Below are 20,862 nucleotides of genomic sequence, written 5' to 3' on the forward strand. Positions count from 1 at the left end.
TTTATTTTTAACCACCAACATCGTCTGTATGAACTTTTGTATTGGAATGTGCTTTTTTAAAGCAGTTCGTACACGAAACGATTTTCTAGAAAGTCTTGAAATTTACACAGAATTTAAATGGGTAGTTGACTGACACGCATATCAAATTTTAAAGGGTTCGTCTTATTGGTTAACGTGTTCAAATGGGAAGAAAAATATTCAGAGTTATAGGGACTATGCAAAAAAAATCGTTTAACTTTCCATATAACGAATGAACGCTTCTTACGAAGTTTCTGAAAAAGTACATAATAACAATGAAGTATATAATGAAGATCTGGGCAAAAATTCGAGACGATTGTCTTACTAGTAATAAACTTATATTACATTAAAGATTGAACGAAATAGGTAATGAGAACTTGTACAACCTCACTTTGCTTATTTCGGTATTTTGTTTCTTCTTGGCTTGGGCCATTCCTGTCATAGTCTTCTGTCCTTTTATTAAAACTTTTTTCTTGATCCATTTCCCTTTGCGCTTTCCAATACGTATTTTGACATGAAAAACTATAGTATTTTAGCCAGGGACGACTGAAATTTCGTTTTCAGTCAGTGATGGATCTTCGATTAATTAATGGCTTGTAATTTCACTCGCCAAAAGATAGGTTGAAAAAATTTATTTACAATTTCGAAGTAATAATTCTGACATGAATTTAACATGATTATATCTTCCATAAAGAAGTAAAAATCGATCCAATTTATTAAAATACGATCCTTCGAGCATGATCTACCTTAAATTTATTTTTCTATTCATCCGGCACTGACTTCAAATTGCTTTTTTTCCATCAAAGTTTTCCTCGTTTTTAGTACAAAAATTCGTCCAAAAGTTTTATACGTTTTTTGGGGTTAATTCCGTATAAAATATTAATCTTGAATACAATATAGTCCATTGAAGCATAAGAAGATTGTTAAAAAAATTGGATTTCCAGCGCAACCTGATCAAAATTGGCTATTATGAATATTCACATTCATAATTTTTCATAAAATTATTATTATCTGCGAATCGATTCCACGCATCAATGAGTTGTGCTGAATTCAAAGTTTGACAAATTTCAAATCGAGTTATGGATGGTTTTGATAAAGTTTCGGAGCCACCGCACGACCGGTGGCTATAACAGCGCCTACTTCGAAATAACCTTAAGCTGTATATTATACACTCACATGTATGAACGTAGGTGCACATACACATATATTTCGTAATCGAAGTGAGGGACAAAGAGCTCAAAAGTGAGTGAGAGAAATAGGGTGCTCTTGTTATTAAAGTTACACCAACAAAGTTTTCACGTCCGGACTATCGATGTTACCACGCACACACTCACCAATTTCCAAGAACAAGTTGAAGTATACGTCTCAGAGCACGTCGTTATAGTTACGTGAATAGAATCACAGCAACTCGTACCTTTGATAGGGCACTAATACCGATCAATATGGCAAAAGAAACCGCAATTATTGAAAATGTTGGTTGTTACTTGTGTTTTTAACAATCGAAGTTCATAAACTGCAAACGTGCTCCACGAATTTTCAGGTTTTACAACGTTAAGGTGATGGATCACTATCTATAGTTAAAATTCACTTTTGTATTTATTTAAGTCCACTTTTATTCAATTATTCATTAGCAATTCGTAAGCAAAATTGAAAAGCCATAATTAGCGTGGCAACTGAAGAGGGTACTCCATAAGTACAAAACCTGCTTCTTGTTTTCTCTCAGGACCATTGCTTACTTTTCTCGTGCAATATTCATTGAGTATTTTATTACAATTTTTCGTCACAAAATTAACAATTGCTCTAATTGTAATAGAGAATATTCTCATCGCAGTGTGAAAAGGAAGCGTCGTGGTGAAGAGTAAATGAGAAAAAACATAATACGAAAGGGGGGAGTGACGAGAGAGGCCAAAACCGGGTTTTGGGGCTCGAAGATGAAAGGATGAAAATGAGGGACGAACCCTTTCATGTAACGTCATGTCATCGAAGCTTTTCGTTCCCGTCTCGAGTGAATTCTTCACGTTTAAATTACAAACGTCGATTATCGCAGATCTGTTTCCCTCGACACATCACTCTTTCGGAATAATTTTTGCCGGGCACGCAAGTCAAATATAAGAAGGCTAAACGCTGTCGAAGTGTTCCATCTCAAGCAATGACTTAACTCTGAATACTTCTGAACAATGAATTAAGCAAAATGCGTTCCTATCAGTATCAATGAAAATGTATCAACGAATTCGAAATATTGCTGAATGCAACAAAATATTCATTTTTATCGGTTCTGTAATCTCCCGTTCACAAGTTTTTTAAAGCGAAACAGCAAAGTCTGCGTTATTTTTCGGAATTGAAGAAACTCACCTGCACACCGCCAACACCGACGATGAAGAGCAACTGTACCATGAATAGAGCCGCCAGAAGATTCATGAGAGTCGTTCCGGCCAGACTTCTCAGATCCGAGAAGAGGCTGTAACGAATAAAAATAGATTTATACGTACAAAAACATTTATTTGTATATTCATGTATGTATTAAAGATATTTATATACGTGAAATATTTAATTGAAGGAGAGAGTGAGACTCCCTCATTTTTGTCGATCCGTTGAAATGATGGCAATCGGACCTTTGAGTCTGTGAATGCAGACCACGATCTACCGACAGCTCGTTAATGAGCAGTATCTTCTTAGTTATTTTAATTAAAAAGTTTACGAGAACAAATACGAATAAATTTAAAGTAAACCGAGTACGTTTCCTCGTAGTGGCTGTAAAATTAAAGCGGAAAATGAGAGAGAGAGAGAGGAAGAGAACCAGGAACGTGGATAGAAGGTTATGACTTTTAGAGAAATACTTGAGTTTCTTCCGGACCATATAGCTATAGTTATTTATAGAGATATTCCGGAGCATCGGAAAATTTGATGAAAAATTCTTCGCAACCTGTGGGTGGTATCGGGAATGATGTGGAAACTTCGATGTCAGTGGAATCTCAATTGTGCTCGGGGTATTGATATACCCGCACGATTTCTGTGACGCATTATTTGATTATTTGATATTCCCAGTGGTTCTGCCCCATTTGGATTGAATAATAAATTACCTTGATTCTTGTACCGCAACAATAGTCAAAGGAGGCCAATAATTTTTCAAGAGGGTCAATAATTCGTGAATTATAAAATTGTAAGGTAAATTGTAAGGGTCGTTGAAACCTCGAATAGTTTGCTCGATAAAACTGAATGGTTTGTCGCACTGGAGTCTTTTGCTTTGAGTCAAATATGATTCTCAAGGTGAAAGTTTCATTGATTCGAAATTTCCTTTTTTGAGGCGAGAATACCTCACCATCCAAAATCGATCAACGTACTTTATTTGGCTGATCTGAGAGGCGACGCTGGAGTGGAAATTATCATCGTTATTCTTGACTAGTGTCAAGCTTCCAGAGCAAGCTTCCATAGAATCCTGCAAGCAGAGAGAGTGCAAAAAAGATATGAGAAAACTCCCTCTGCGATTAGGAGTCGCGTGACAAAACTTTTCTCATCTCTTTTCACACATCGACATGCGGAGAATTCTTTTCGTTTCGAGAGCTGAAGCGTTGAGGCATTGGCAGAGAATTAGAGCTGGGAAAACAGAAGTTTGCCAGACATTTATTTGCTGAGCGTTTAGAACTTGAGTGATTTGAGTTCAACAGAAATTTGCCATATTCCAATAATATTGTATGAGAGAAGCAAAACTACTCTGAATTAATATAATCACTTTATAATCCACAATTAATCTTCGAACAATCAAACTAATCCTAACCCGAAGAAGATTTGCGTAATGAACAAAGCGCCATTTTCAATGAACTCAGTGCTGCTCAGCACGAGCAGATTTAATGCAACGAAATATCACGTACCAATGCGACGTGTCAAGGCCGTTTTGCTTGCCGAAAATTGGCCGTTTAGTAGAATGGATTTCCCATAAAACCACTTTCTGTCCGTAAATGATTCATTTCAAACTCTTTGAAAATAGCTGCCGTAGGTACACCCTCGAGGGCTCTATAGACATACATTCCGCAAGAGCAGATGCGGAACCGTATTCGTGCACTCAACTGCTATATTCTTCGGGATTGCGACGTCTCTATCTTTCATTTTCGCACCTTAAATACACTTGAGTCAAGAGAACGAGGAACAGAATACAAGCTTGATCCCGTTATTCGGACTCAATAGAAAGAAATGCCGAGGAAAAAGGTAAAAACGAAGCGGAGATGAACACGGAACAGGAAAGTAACCGCGGAAGTTCGATAATAGGTAAAAGTAGATTTCTCTGTGCCTGATGCATCCCACGACGAGACCTTAACGCTGAAGTGGAGTGCCAATAGAGTTAGAGCGAGTGCTAATACCTCCTTTATATATATAAATATAAAGCTGCCTTAATAAGTGCCCTGAACTATACTCTCCATTTGGCAATATCGTTTATTCGGTGTCGATAGGGCAGTAGTTCCTTCTTTATAATGCTGTGGTATTGCTTTGGTATTACCATACAGTCAGTTATGTCTTTATTGGCAAAAAGCTGGGAACATATTTCATGAAATACGCAACAAATTGGCCACGATTCAAACATTCGAATGGAATTATTTTTATTTCGAAAAGTGTGAAATTAGTTGGAGTTTCGTAGTTTCATTTCTTGAAGTCATTTCTTCTAGTCCGTTCTGTCTAGAGATTTTTTGAGGGAGTGTCAACAATGGTCGATCCGTAAATTTGAGGTGCGAAGAAGAATTGATGAATGAAGAATTGTTTGCTGAGATCGAACGTTGTTGATGAATGATCGGTAACGAAAGGCTCCTTCGGCAGAGGTGCACAACCATGGCGAACCTTTGGAACGCCGTAAATGCGAAAATCCTCGAGTTTCTCTCAAAGTAATTTGTTCCGTAAAGAACTTGGAAATCTACGGGAATTCTTGTGAGGCAAGCAGTTACGTTTCGAAAAGTTTGTGAAAAGGTTTTATAAGGGTCTTGCTTTAAATAAGAGGTTCGAGCTGATACGGCTGGATTCACTAAAACTTCCGTTCCCTCCATAATGTTCAGTGGACAATAAAAGTTATGCAAGTTTTAATGCAGTCGATCAATAATTTGTTGGAGGCAGCTTGAGAGAAATTTTATAAAACAACTCAGTCTAAGGCTTCTTATGGAATCCAATGTCAGGCTTCAATGGGGGAAACAATCTGATCGTATTTGCTGTAGGATCACTATAATGATTGCAGCACACAAACACGTGTCCGGCCTCAATGGCTTCGCTCATAATAACCTGGTAAAATAACCGTCATTTGAAATGACCTTCAAAATTGTGATCACTGGATTATGGAGAATAATTGAAATATTCATTTGAAACGTCGTTTGCTGATAGATGTGAAACCCTATGCGGGATTTTCATTACTGGATTCGAAATGCTTCATTAAAAATGTATTGTTTTTTTACCGGATTATTTTGAGCGAGTTTATTGAGGTTGAGAATCACACAAACAAGACTTGAAAAAATGGCTTGGTGAGAGAGCCAAATTCTGGGAATACAGTTTTCTCAAATTATTAACTTTCGACCACAAGTTAAACTATATAGCACTGCGGCAGTATTGATGGCAAAGCGAAAGCACAAATTACAACTGTTAGTCCATGTTCGTTCGGGTACCAATCAGTCTGAAAGCACAACTTCTAAAAGTATCTTGTGACATGTCAGGCTGATGAGTGTGAGTGAAACGGAGCGATCGGGAGGGAGAGAGACGGAACACGGAGCGACAGACACTGACACGAAATATATCGACGTCGATTTCGAACGACAGGCTATTCTCGAGCGTTCACTGATACTCGTGTAACGAGATATCGAGTTTGTGATCCTCGTACATAGGGCGACCCACCTCAGATGTGCAGTACGATGATCTCGCGATCAGAACGAAATTTCGATCAACGCTAAATTTCATTTCCCTTTTATTTTCTCCACAGACCTTTTTAAAGAAATGTCAAGTGAAGTGGCAGCATCTTGAAGTCAAGTATCGAGTTATTTAGCATTTTGGCATCCATCAAAAATTCTCCAAAAACATTTACTTATTTTCTCAGGTTTTGTGTTTTATACTCAAGGCATCGATAATCTTCTAATTCTCATGGGAGCGAACCGAATACCCAACACTCAACGAACATTCTTAACTTCATACGATCGGTTCATGGGGGTCAAGCGGCAGTAAGAGCACTGCAACAGTAAGACTCTGCTTAAGACACTGCAAAATGATTATTGCGGTTGATTAACTTCTTAGATTTCTTCGATTGTTCGTGAGTGCAATATTGGAAAATCAGAACCGAGTAGCTGCAAATATCCAACATTTTTGCTCGTCCGAAATGACTTATTTCTCTATTTGGAATAAATATTTTTTGCAAGTGAGTGGAAAAGAGTCTTTCGTTGCGGTATTGATGGAAAAAAGTGTGAAGAAAATGCACAAGCTCGCTCGTTTATCTTCTGTATGAACATAATATCAATTTTCTAAGAGTGCGGCGATTCCTTCTTATATAAAGTTACGGAGGACAGAGACGTGAGCGGTAATACTAATGAGAAATTTCGTGGATTAGAATCCCGTTTTTTTTTTCATATCAAGTGTTGCAATTGCATGAAGTTTATAACGAAATTCCATGTGCAACTTACATTATATTCTCAAAAATGTACTTTCCTTATTCTTCTGTTCAAACTTTGACCTTTATTTGCTGAATTTGTGAAGTCCAATTGTACGCTTTACATCTGAACATCAATAAAAGCCAGGAAAACATTTTCTCTGCAAAGTATTTGAAAATGCTCAGGAAACATTTTCTTCGCTAAATATTTGAAAATGCATTATGCGTCCTCAAGTTTTATTGGTTTTCAACAATGCTCCAAACGAATTCCCTAGCAATACGATGTAAAAGTTTCGAAGTATTTTCCCAAGTAACCTACGGGAGAAAAATGACAAAATGATTGGTTATTCAAAAAAATGATGAAAAAAGACCCAATGTGTTTTTTCTTCTTTTTCATTCTGTGATTTTTCTCCGAGCTTGAAAATCTCTGGAGGACGTTGCGATTACTGAGGCTCGTATTTTTAACGACCTAAGGGGATGCATGAACGAGAGAAGGAAAGAGAAGTACAGTCAGCGAACATTAGACGTAGCTCAATTTCAAAGTTAGTGTTCGAGCTTCGATAGCAATCTTCTTGGTTATACAGAAAGTTCTGTCCTTGCTCCTCCTCCAAAAGACTCATAACTGTAGCTGTAATCTATCGGCCCCTCTTGTCTTATTATTCAGGCATCTTGACGCCGGCTCGTGTCAATTTAATTGACACAGCTGTTCTTGGAAGCTTCGATAGTTCCTGTCGCAGTTCTCCTTTCAAGCTGCAACCGCAACGTCCAAACTCAATGCTGGGGCATCCGCATGTCTTTAGTTCTGCGAATTTGACTCCCAGAATACTCCTTTTGAAATGTTAAGGAAGTTGAAGCGATATAGATAGGACATCATACGAAAAATACATTAGATTTTATTATTCCAAATTAATGAATTGAAGCTTTCAAAAAATTGCAAACTTCAACAATAAATATCTGAATTTCACGACGGTGAATCATCGGCATATCCCGCCAGAAGTTTAATACTGTCTTAAGCTTTCTGTTTAAAAAATTTTAATGTGCAAAGTTGGAAAATAGTTTTAAAATAAGATACGCTTCAACCTTCTTAAAGTCTCATCGATTTGAAATCGTAGCTCGAAATCGTGATGCAGGTTACGAGTACGTTAATCTATACAAATCTCTAAAAATGAATCCCTAAATTTCAATTCACATTTGATTTTTCTGGAATCTTCAAACGAAACTCAATTAATTTCTATGATTGCTATGCAGCTCAATGATTCGTTGTTTCAATGCGCAATTTTTCTAATTAATCCAGCACGAAGTTTTCAGTGAAAATACATGGATCAAGATTTCTATAAAGCATTCGTGTCAGCTGATCCTTGAAGCAATGGAACAAAGAATTCATTCGGAAATTATAAGTCAATTCAGTTGCAAGTACCCAGGGTTTCAACTACGATTCATAATTCACGCTTGAGGCAGTTTTGTGGTCATCGTTTGTCACGAGCATGTATCCAACGTCCAATAAAACTCATGGAATATTCTCTGTTCATTCTATTGTATTATATCGATCTCTTGCATGTCCGTCAAAGGTAGTAAATGCGTCGATAGTTTTGCGAGAATGCTGAAACGATGAAACATTCTTGTGAAGGTGTGTCTGAGTACGTATGGAGTGTTCTACTGACGTTACGATGTGTATCTACAATTCATCACTTTGCACTACGATCCACCTTTGTAGATCAACTAAATGGCCTTATGAGACCAGCGTACTTGGCACCTCGCTATATTCTTTTCAGCTCTTCTCTCTCTCTCTCTCTCTCTCTCTCTCTCTCTCTCTCTCTCTCTCTCTCTCTCGCTCTTATCATTTTGCTTTTCACGATCAACCTTTGGGTGCACGCCAGTCGCGTCTGTTTACGCTTCCATTATCAAGTTTCCCCGCGACCTCTATTCTCCTGCGTCGCTCTTTCGTTTGGCACGTCATTGTATGAGGGATTTTTAGTTCCATGAATATGCGGTGAAATATATTTCCCCATTTTTCAAAAGACGAGGCGTCAAATTCGGGTGTATAATTAAAGTTTGAATAATAAAACGAAAATATCATAATTGCTTTAATAATTAGACCCTAATGGTGTGATTCTGAAAGGAAAAATAAAAGGAACGTTACACGGGAACGTTACTCTGCAGAAATTCAAATGATTTCACGTGTACAAAGGGAATGAAAAGTATAATGCAAGACTAACCCCGACTCCACACGCGTTAAAGCCTCCATTGATAAATGTTTCTGGTGAGGATTTTCGAGAAATTAATTATGAATGCAAATATATGTTTGGCAGGCCGGTGGAAAAACGTATTCAACAACGTGTTACATTCCGTGTCATGTTAGAATTTTTCTCTTGATTTAACGCCTTATACAGTTGCAACGGGCGAAAAAACGTGATTTTCTTGATTTTTATTCGACAAGAAAATGAATGTTTTTATTGAAAAACTGTGAACGACATTCATTATTGCATATGTTCATGTACTTGTACAATTTTTTTCATAAAAAAATTTCTCAAAATGGCGCAACTCCAGCTGCGTTCCAGTAGCATCTTTTTTTGAGAATCAGTTGCGGTGGACATGATAACTAAAAAATTATTAATTCGATCCATATGAAATTTATATCACTTATTTATTGTAATCGCTTGGACCTGGACGAAGGATTTGTGAAAATTTTGATTTAAAATAAATGGCGACAGTTTTAACAAAAAATTCATTTTTTGAGGTGCTAACTTTTCGGTTTTGTGTTACAATTTTTTTTCCAACAAAATTTGAAATTCTTCGTCCAGGCCCTAGCTATTATTATAATAAATAAGTGGTATAAATTTGGTAAGGATCGGATTAATCGTTTTTTAGTAATCGTGCGCCCACCGCAAAGGTATTTTTCAAAAAAAGACAATTCTGAGATAATCGCGTTTAAAGATTCAAGTATAAGACACGACCGCGTGCACCGGGCACTCGGTTGAAATGCCCGTGGCTACGAATCTAATGCTCCGATCTTTATGAAATTTGGTGAGAATGTTCTTCAGACATTATACTTAAAGAATATTTAATTAAAAAATTTGCCATTTTACCGCCCGTCACCAGTGTGTACCCTTGAATTCGTGCACCTGCTTTGTTGGCTCTACGTTTGTTTTCGGTCGACATTTTTCATTCCCATCATTGCAGAACGTTTCGAAATTAAAATTAATATCGAACAACTCAAAGATAGCAAATTTCATTTAGTTTGTTCGTATTTTTGTAATATGGAATGAATTTAACGAAAATGAATTTGGACATGATTGCTGTCTGAAAAGTATAACATTTTTCTTAAACTGACAGCTTCTCTCCTCCATTACAGTGTGTAATCTCTGAGAACAATAGACAATTAGAACGGCTGCACATCCCCGAGTTTCACAACAATGCATCGTTTCCATGCGTCAGCTGTCCATCGGTGGAATTATCTTAACTTCAGCTGTGCCATGACTCGTAGTTCGCAAGATTTTGAGTAGGACTTCGATCTCATGCTCTCTGTGAATACATCGAACATTTTTGGCTTCAATAACTATGATGGTAGAAAAAATCGATGAAACTTTGTCAACACATTTGTGACTGGAATAGTTTTGGTGAAAAAATGCATGATGCTATTTCGAGCTTCCAACTTGTTTACTGTACCGTATTGTGTATTTCTTTAGAAGAAACATTCTATGAAAAATCGTTCTTGATAAGATGGGAATACAAATACAAATATCGAACCCAATACAAACAACCAGCATTATATAGGAATATTCTAGTGTCCAAACGGAGAAGGAAACAGTTTACGGGTAACTTTCAGAAGGAAGAACTTACGAGGAGAAGCACGAAAAAATGGGACCCTCCCAAAGTGAGAAGACTTTGTAGACTTAAAAAAATTTTCTAAATACCCGGATAGGCTGGATGATGTTAAATGAACAATTCTTCTTAAATCAAGTTTTTTTTTGTCGGGAGCCAAACAAGAGTTGGATGACTAAAATAGGTCAAGTGAGTTTGAATTTGAGCCGAATAAAAACCACGATTGCGGACATAAAAACCGACGCTCCATTCAATGGAATGCGAAGCTCATAAGCTTGTCACACAATCAATTCCACTGAAATTGGGCTCATATGGACAATAGTCCGTCGAGCCACTCTCATCATTTTCAGATAATTTCAGGCGTCATGTGGAAAATATCGAATTTCAGTATCCTTGAAATACAGTAAATTTAACATAAAAGAAAATTCCATTTAAATAATCCCGATTCCGCGTAAAAAAGTGACTATTCCGAATGCACAATCTTATCAAGAATTTTTTATCTGTTTAAAATATCAACGGATCGCGGGCATTGAGTCAAATCTGTCAATATGTATGAAGAAAGGGTGGAAAGTTACTGCTAAAAAGAAAGTAGTCTTGCGTGGACCGAGGGGTGGTCTGCTCAGAATTTCAAAAGCTTTCTCTCGCTCAGCCACACACACACACACACACACACACATGCACGTACACACACAAAAACACACGATCCCCTTTCCTCTCGGGATTGTACGTGCTCCCATGATTTATCGAGCGGAACGTATTTCGGGCGATGTATATCCGCAGTGCTGATACGCCCCGATATAACTTATGCCGTTCACGCGCTTTACACAAAGGTAAAATTAATGTGAAATCATAATTTATCATCATAAACGTTCGTTCTTGGAATCCGAGTGATTTTCATTTTACTTTATTTTTATTTCTAAGATCCTTAGACAACACGATAATTCATTCATATTTGAGTTAATCCTGATGAAAATTCATACAGATGGAAAGCATTCGTTGTGAATATCAATCGAGAATATCCTCAGGTTGATACATTTTGAAGAGTCACAGAAGAAGACACCAGCCCCCGTCTATGGATGTCCATATCGAATTATCGAAGCATCGATTTTTGAAACGGATGTAATAAAAAACAATTTTAGCACGTCATTAAGCAGCTATTTGACCCTTTCTTCCCGGGCCCACAGCGGGGGATGAACGGGTGAATAATAGAGGAATTTTTTTGTTCCCTTGAAATTTTTTTATCCCTACCTAATATCACATATATTCAACGGTGTGTGGGTATATACAGGCACGCTTTTGTGCCATAACGAGGCTCTATATTCTCAGTAGCAAGGCTTCTTATCGCGCCAATTTTTTATGCCAGGCTGAATAGAAAAAAAGATCAGCCAGCAAAGGAGACAAGCTTCGTGTGGACCAGTATAAAATTTCATGCTGTGAGAGAGCTCATAAGAAGAAACGAGTGGGAAAACATCGTGAAGATAGCGCGGAAGAAAGAGATGCTGGAGGATTGAGAATGGGTATTTTATTCGCACGAGAAAATGCGAGTACTGGAAAGCCTGTTAGACCTGCGTGATATATATACAGGACAAATGGTATAATAATGTAGATCTATACAGATGTGTGAAGCAGTACGAAGCAAAGTGGACTCAGCCTCGTGTGCGGGAGCATATTACTTCGTCCACTTTGCTTCCTCGCACTGCCTTACATTTCAAATATATGTGTGCATGTACATTATTGTGTCATAGATATGAGGGCAAGAGGCGAGTCTCGAATGCGTGAGACTCGAGGAAAAGTTTACGTCGAAAATGAGAGTCCCAAGCAGAACTTACGAAATGATGGAATATGGAATGAAACTGTTATGAATTTTCGTCAAAACTTTTCCATTAGCGAAGCGTTGAAGTAAAAATAAAAATGAGGATTGAAAGACACGACAAACTTTAAGCAGTCCCGCGCGGTCTCTTACATCATGTTCACGATTTTGATGCCCCATGCGAACGAGGGATGAGAGAAAATGTATCCACGAAAAATTTCTTCGCTCAGGAAATCATTTCTCACGGTTCTGCTTCAATAGCTTTTCTACGATAGTAAAGAACTCCGCGAACCAATATAAACGCAGGAATATGAGTTCACAGAGCCCTCGTTTAATAGCCCGGCAATAAAGAGAGATCCACGAGCTTTCACTCCGGAAACTAACTTCGCTTATTCTCCCGATGCTCTATTGCACCAATGCTATCGGAGTGTTCGACTCTAACGAAACCTCTTTAACCTCTACTCTCTCCTCCCCTTTATATCACTCGCTTCCTCACACCTCTTCATCTCCTCGATGCGGGAAGCGTTGGAATCTTTTCCGGACCACCATTTCCGGTTCCTCTTTGTAAGCATAACACGAGGGCCCAGTCGATAATGGCCACGATTCTGCTTGATGGTCAAATATCATCCTCCTCGTGCCCTCCCAGTTCATACTACTTCAGATATGAAAACAGTTCGCACGAATATGGGGAAAAACATTTCTGTATTTGTTCATCGAATGTCTCAATGAAGAACGAATCTTGCTGGACATTTTCTGGAAAATGATTAGTTACAAATTTACGTAATGCTAAAACACAGACTCACAGGCATCACTATTCCTATTCAGTGATATTAAAGTTTCAAATTAAACCAAAAGACCCAGTTAATGTTCACTGTCATACCACGAACTGTCATATTCAATCGGTTTTTAGATGCTTAACGATTTGTAATAAGATGTGATAAATGACAACTTTTACCTTAAGTGACATAAAGACGTGATAATGAAATTACAAATTTTCATTATTCTCATCAAATTTCGTTTTTTTTCATTGTTATGAGGAAATAGAAATAGTGAATTTGATTCAATATTTGATACGTGAAGAGGGATGAAAAATTATAAGACGCATAATAAGACCTTAAGGGAGCGTGAGTTGGTCGAGAGTCTTTTGTGCTTGGGTTGTGGCAAAGTACTTCAGACGAGTGTAGAGTGCGGTAAGAGCCCATATATCCACCTCGTACCTGATGGATATGACACCAGGAGTAGGCTTCTCCCCGAGCCGCTGCGATGTCGTCGTCGTCTCCGTCATCGGTGCTTTCCTGGAGTAACAACAAAGCGTTGGTACCCGGAGCAGCATTGTCGTACCCAAAGCTTTGTTCGAAGTCATCGTACGTCCAAAGAACCGGCGTGAAAACCGTATTGTTAGAAACAGTGTCTGTCAACTAATGACAAAAGACTCTCGTACAATCGGACACAATGGGGAGCATTCCCATTGAAGTAAAAAAGGAGCGTTTTAGGTGGAGTGAGATTTGCAAATAATTACAATCAAAATCTTCAGTCACGAAAGAACGTTTTGGATTTTACCATTGCGTTTCTGGACCCAGGCAATGCCAGCCTGCAGCTGTGGCACTTTCATTGTCAGTTTCATTCATTAACATTAAAGCAGAGTTAACGGAACTGTTACGTATAGCAAATGATGGTTAATGAAACTGTTATTTTCTACAATGAAAGGGTTTTTTCTCAAACAGGAGCCATCACCACGTTCGAAGGCGTGAAAATTTCATGCATTTCTATAGAACCACTGAAAAAATCTGACCCCAAAAAAGGATCACGTAACCAGACAGCGAAAAACGATACATTCCGATTGGTCCGGAGAGTTCTCGTCGCAAATCCCTTCCGATTATCACACTGGAAAGCTCGCACCAAAATTCATTTTTTGCCTCACACGGTGGGCTCTCTCACGACCGCCGAAATGGAAAGCTTCATAAGTGCTTCGATGTAATTTGCAAAAGGTCACGACTTTTCCAATACCATTTGCAATCCCCCAGGCGTGTAGGTGCCCTGTCAAACTCTTGTAATCGCTTCTCTTGTTATGTTTTTGTCCAATAGTCTGATCAACAGATTTCGAGCTCGTGATGATTGGCGTTATCGAAATGGGAAAATGGCTTTGAAAATCGTGTCGTATCCATGCAGCTTCAGATTTCAAGCACTTTCCGTTCTCATTTACTCGTCTTATGCTCGTCTTGTAGTGGTTTTAGAAAATCCCTCGAGCCTGAACAAAGCGCCAGGATTCCGATATCCCCAAGCTCAGTCAGTTTAGTTTGTACTGGTGGAACGGGGCAACAATTTTCTGAATGCATCGTGAAAGATGCACGGAATTATACGTATAGCCGTGTGAATATCGATGGCTTGCCGGGTGGATGACTCTTTGTAGTTTATTCGATCCCTATAGGTTACTCCAGGCTACTGGGGAAAATGAATAAACTCCATGCATGGATGAGTTGAAAAGGAAAAAGGGGTTAAAAAATGATGAATATAGAATGAAAGAGGAGAATAGGTTGGACGTACAAATTGAAGCACCGACAGTGCGGTGATCGATGCGATCAAATTAAAGTGTACGAACGAGTCTTCCACACTTCTCGTTTTCTATCGAAATTGGCATTTACGCCTTTGCCCAGTTAAATTGGTGTTTTTCGTATGCATGGACGTTGACCAGGTGACACGATAGGAGGACGTAATATTCGTCGGTTTGTACAGTGAATCGTGTGGTTCAGAGTCTTTTTTTCAGTCAACACTTTACATATGTAGCAAGTTCAAATCACAGATTATTTTTTTGGTCACTTCTTCACCTCGGGCGAAATCGCACAGCAGTTTTTTTACCTCGTTGCAATAGTTGTCGGCATGACAAGCGATTCACGTGAGCATCGAAGCCTCGTGAATTTCGAGGCCTTCCCTTTCGACGCACAAATGGAAGTAAAAATAGCCGCCAGTTGTTACTCGATAATCAAATGCATTGTTTTCACTCTTCGCGTTACGTTTGCGCGCTTCGAATTTTTCCTTTCCATTCGTTCGCCCTCTCTCTCTCTTCCTCCGAATTTATATGGACATCAGCGAAACTGAATTCTTCCTATTCACCTGTGCTACTTTTAAAACGATTTTTGTATACGTGTGCGAGGCATTTTACGTCAGGGATGCATCGACGAAGGGGAATATTTTTTGTTTTTTCTTCTTCAACATGTTCCGAAACAGGGTAAAGTAAAAATTGATCAATCGGACGGGGCCAAGTTTTTCTGAATCTGCTTAACCTCGATTTTTCGTGGCAACTTGTTCTCACACATTTTCCATTCAACCATCGACTCATTTTTCACTTATGTGTTCCAACCCAATCATCATACATCATGCACATCCCGTCATGCACTTGCAACGAAACTTTAAAACTGGAAGAACGGAATATAACTAAAAGTTGATGTACAACTTTGCTCGAACTTCAGCCCTCTTCCCTTGCTCTTCCCTCTCCATCTTTTTATATAAAGTGGCGAATAACTTGTGGATTACGCATATACAGATAGATCGGTAAGCTTCAGGTGGCGGGAAAGATTAAGGAAATGCCAGAAATAGGGACGAAAGAAGAAAAAACGAGAGAGAGGAAGAGAAATAGAGATTCCTCGAGGTTGCCAAGCTGCGTACTCTCGTACTGAAGCTTTTCTTCTATATACGTGTGTACACACTGAATAGTTTACGAACAAGCACGAGGCAGAGCCGCGCTGTAAATGCGAGCGGGTGCTTGCTCTTTTGACGCGATTCTCTGCAACTTCGGTCTAACTACGGTTGATGAGAAAACAAAAAAAAGAGAGAGAGAGAGAGAGAGAGAAAATCACCGCGAAAAAAGTGGATTCTAGAAACTGCTGCTTGACTTTATTCCAGTCTCCACACTCACGATAAAGCTGTTTCCTAAATTAGCAAGTTTCCACACTTTTTACCAGTCAAAATATACTCGTTTTTTTTTTGTTTTTTTTTTTTTTTAAGACACTTTCCTTCTTTCCATACAAAAACCAATGTGTATTCTACGGTTTACGCAGCTATCTTTTTATTTTTTGACTCTCGGCGAGTTTTCTTCCTCCACCGTCGTAAAATTAGTTGGATTTGGCTTGCTGTGGAGGACAAATAAATGTTGATCGACGCGGTGCTCTGATGGGCTTTGGATGCTTGGTTAATGACTCCTGGTTAGCTCATATTACGGTTAAAAGGATTGACTCGCAGATCTTGCGCTACCTGATGAACTTATTTGAATGTTGCAACAAGCCGTGCCCTTAATATTAGTTTACAGGGCAAAAAGATAAGTTCGAAGAATCGGAGCTCGGATTGCGACAAAAGGGAATGTATGAGAAGCTAAAAATGGCAGGACAAGACTCAGACAAAAATTTGTTTTCAACAATAACAGATCACAGAGTCTACTGCCCGAACTAGGTTTCACAAATTTGCAGTTTTTCAATTAAATATATTTCAGTGAATCGCATGACCGTATGTCTTTAGCAAATGAAAAAGAGACTTTGAATCACGCGATTTCTGGCTCCACAAAATCCCAGTACGGGAATGTTTTACTCCATCGTAAATGAAACACAATCTTTCGCCAGAAGCACACTTCAATACTGATTTTCCACAGTCATCCGAAAAACTAACTTCCCAAACATCAAGATTTCCAGATTTTTAACGTAGTCAAATTTCTATGACAGCAAAAACTACAAAGGCATCGGAACAACGTCTGAAACATCCTGGATGCAGGCAACAGTACGAGTGAACTCTGTATCACTATGTATCGAGTTATAAGTGTGAGTATTTCGTAACTACGTTGTATCGTGGAAGACTCTCGTGATTCACGGAGCCATGCTTCGAGCCAGCTTCATCTGCATTCGATTATAACCTTAAAAATATTGTTATCCGCATGATTAAAGTTTACACAGTTAAGATTTCGTGTTCGCTCAATGAAAATAAACGTTTTGACAGTCTTTCACATCCATTAATACAGCCTGTTACTGTAAGGAATGTCAAAATTGGTGCATGCAAGACCAGAACCACTGAATGAAGTTTTCCATTCAGTTTTTTTTTCCAAGAGTCCTGGTAACTCGAGTAATGAAATTTCGTTCACAGTGTTTACTCACGTGAGCATAGAATTAATTGTGGTCTGCAAAATGTCATGGGGCATGGATTGAGCTTGTGGAAGCTTGTAATGAAACCAAAATCACGAATCGTACAGTATGAATATAAATATCCACAGGCGTATACATGTACGTATGTATGTGCGTAAATGCGCAGTTGCTTTAAAATACGAGAGATGTAAACTTTTGCCATCAGGCCCTCCGGGAAATCCGTTTTCTCTCGTTTCATACTGGAAAATGTGCAGCTCTCATCGCTCTAGGTCGCAGTACGGTTTTCTAGTATACGTCGAAAACTCGGTGGATTTATCAATCCGTGTTGTTGTCTACCCCAGGATGACACATAAAGAGAGCGAAAACTCTGAAGTTTTAGATCATCTCGTATGACCTCGATATCTTCAGGGAGTGAATTAATGTTCTCTTACGATTTGCGTAGCACGTGGGCCGATGGGAAATTATGATGAGATGGGCATATGGAGGCGAGTAAATAATGAAAAAACGAGGAAAAACGAGAGGGAGAAATCAAGAGAAGGAGGAAGGAAGAGTCAGCAGCGGGTGTTCATCAATCACAAAAGTTCTACTTTCGTGATGTGCCCGCGCGATATTTTGCCTCGGCTCATCATTGAAAAAGCGAAAATATACATTCCATACTTTATTTCGAACGATCGATACGGTCTTTTTTTAAATATAAATCACGATAGCGCTTCCGCGACTCCGGCGTTATCGGGAATCTCGAAGATATCGAACACGCGATACAATCGGTGCGCGTGGAGGGGGGCAAAGTGGATGAAAACGGAAGTAGAGCTCGGAGTACGAATCGTACGAACGTGTCCACATAAAGACGACGATAGATCGAAGCTCGAAATGTCGAGGTGCACGCAAATGTGCAAGGAATCCACAGTTAAATACGAAGAATCCTGCCCCCTTAACTCTGACAAGTGCATCTGAGATGGAACATATAGATAAGAAAATATCGATCCAACCAAAAAGTATGTTGTACCTCGAGGAAAGAAACAAAAATGAACAAGAAATCGAACCCTCTCATCATTTCACTAATAGAAAATGAAATTTCAAGAGAACAAGCTATTCGAGACGAATTAAAAACGAAAAAACACACACAATCGCACACAGAACATAATATGAGATTATCGAATGTACGAGGGGGAGACTGGTACGACGAGGGACAGAAAAATCGTTTACGAATCAGCGAGGCTCTCTACTCTCTTGCAAATTTCAGGTGCTGCCATAAAGCCACCGCTATGGCATGTATTTTTCGTCGTACCTGTTTTAAGCACATACATATGCTCATGAGAAAAAACGCACTTGAGAATGACTGCAAGAGAAAAAAATATATTTGCATACATGAACTAATATTCTACGTGGAATATTGCTACAGCTGCAGTATATCCAAGCAATATGCAGATTAGACGCAGTGCAGGTCGAAGCACTCTTGATACTGCAGACGTTCGTGGAATCCACTGGCATGTAAGGCAAGTGAACGGGTGAAGCAGGGATCCACCTCATCGTGCATGTATATGGTCGCGTCGGACACGCGTATTGTAACACCGAGAGGTAAGTGAAGCTGTACGCACATGTACACGTCGGACTGTATCTACGGTCAGGCTTACAGTCCCTAATTTCCTCTCAAACTATGTCGCTTTTACCATCGTCCTGATGGCTCCGCTATACGTTTAATCAACAGCTCGCACATTTGTTAAATTTTAGTTAACTGGAAAATATGTAAAGGTATGTTACTCGATGAGTAACGAGTTGCGTGTTCCCTCGTGTTGATTAGCGTCGTTTAATAAACGCTATGAAGCCATTGTCGTTACACGAGGCGGACAACAATCTGGTGAAATTTCATCGACGTCAGTTTACACTGTTCTCGTAGTCGTAGAATATTTTTCGATGCGTTTTCTAGAACCTTTCGTCGACGACGAAATACACTACGACATTTTTCGATAGGGAATAGTTTGATCAGATTATGATCTCGTGGATACCGAATTTTCGAAATCCAGTCTTCAGATTTGTGTCGCAATACTAATAATAATAACAATTGAGCAGAATATAGGACCGAAAAAATATAAACGATAGGAAATTCTAGTGATTCCTCGAAATCAACAAAAATCCAGACATTCTAGTTATTTAAAAAAACACCTTGCAGAGGCAGAGCTATTGAACAGCAGTGCAACGAATGCGAACATATTTTCAATAGATTAACGAAAACGCGGAGGTTCTTATTTCGATTTTCCTTGTTCTTGTCTATTGACGTAATAATTAGGCAATAATAAAACGTTGAAAATTAAATTTTCATCGAAAATCATGGACGTTCATTGTAATTATCCAATGCTTTCAGTACCAGTAAATCCAAGTATCAGGCATCAGTTGCATGAGTGCGAGAGAAGTAGTTGAAAAGCAAAACAATTATTGTACTCCATTGTACGACATTAACTTCCGGCATTGGAAACGAGATCGATCACGTGGCAATTCTAATAAACTTATTCCAGGTTTCTCACGAATCACTGGCTCGAAACGTATTTTTTGATGGTTTCTCATTGGGGCAAAAAAAAGTCATAATTAATGGAATGAAGTAATGACTCTTCCTTTTTCGACCCTTTTCCTTTCCATCACTTTCACCCTCTTCATTGTTTCCTAACCCCTATTCAAGAGAAAATTCCTGGGAAGTTTGAAGAATACTCAATCGCAACACTGATGGTCAAACTAATTGATGTGGAATCTGCTTATATACTGTATCCAGGAAGATTGATTTCACTGCTACCAATCTAAATCCTCGATATCGAACCAACGTTCCAGGAAATTTCGTTGATTATTAGGATCTTATAATTAATTGTTGTATATACAGGAATACTTACACTGAGTGAAGTAACGACTATTGGCACTGAGAATATTGTCAGTTACGTGATAAATGGAAGAAAATGCTTTGTACGAAGGACCAACCTGAAATACTAACAGGCTCTGTCAGGTTATGGGTGCCAATCGCGTTAAGATGTAATTAAAAAAAGGAAAAATAGAATTTTAAGGATATTAAAGATACCGTCTTATCTCGAGACTAAAACAGGACAGAAAAACGTTACGAACGTTCGAAAATTACATTTTAAGATTCTATCAATGCTCCAATCTTTTAAGGAGGGATGTCAATTTGGAAAATAGAACTTGGGTGCAAAAGAGCTTCTTTATGGTCCAGGGATAGCAGACTGATCGGTAAGAACTTGTTTTATATTAATATTTAAGTTACGTTATTCAATTTTATCCTTTCAGAACTTTAAACGCATTTTTCTCGAAATCATTTTTTTTTGACCTGGTTGACAGTATAACTTTGTCTAATTTTGTCCAATCGACTTCATTCAAAAAGGATTCTCTTCAGAAAACTTATCACTATCGTCGCATCGTAACGTCTTTTTTTAAATCGTTTACTTTTTTCAATTAACAATTTACTGCAAAATTTTTGTGTAATATTC

General features: G+C 38.5%; 2 protein-coding genes across 2 annotated transcripts in view; one reads left to right on the forward strand and one right to left on the reverse strand.

The window, feature by feature from the left end:
- LOC122412122 (uncharacterized) overlaps positions 1-20,862 on the forward strand; it is a 72,070-nt gene that overhangs the window by 27,243 nt on the left and 23,965 nt on the right. The window lies entirely within an intron of this gene.
- LOC122412101 (adhesion G protein-coupled receptor L4-like) overlaps positions 1-20,862 on the reverse strand; it is a 70,609-nt gene that overhangs the window by 19,342 nt on the left and 30,405 nt on the right. Inside the window, exon 3 of the mRNA XM_043421428.1 lies at positions 2,371-2,476. Within this exon, the coding sequence (XP_043277363.1) occupies positions 2,371-2,476 (106 nt within the window). The remainder of the gene's footprint in view (positions 1-2,370; positions 2,477-20,862) is intronic.

Source organism: Venturia canescens, chromosome 1, assembly GCF_019457755.1.
Source record: "Venturia canescens isolate UGA chromosome 1, ASM1945775v1, whole genome shotgun sequence".
Taxonomy (NCBI): Eukaryota; Metazoa; Arthropoda; class Insecta; order Hymenoptera; family Ichneumonidae; genus Venturia; species Venturia canescens.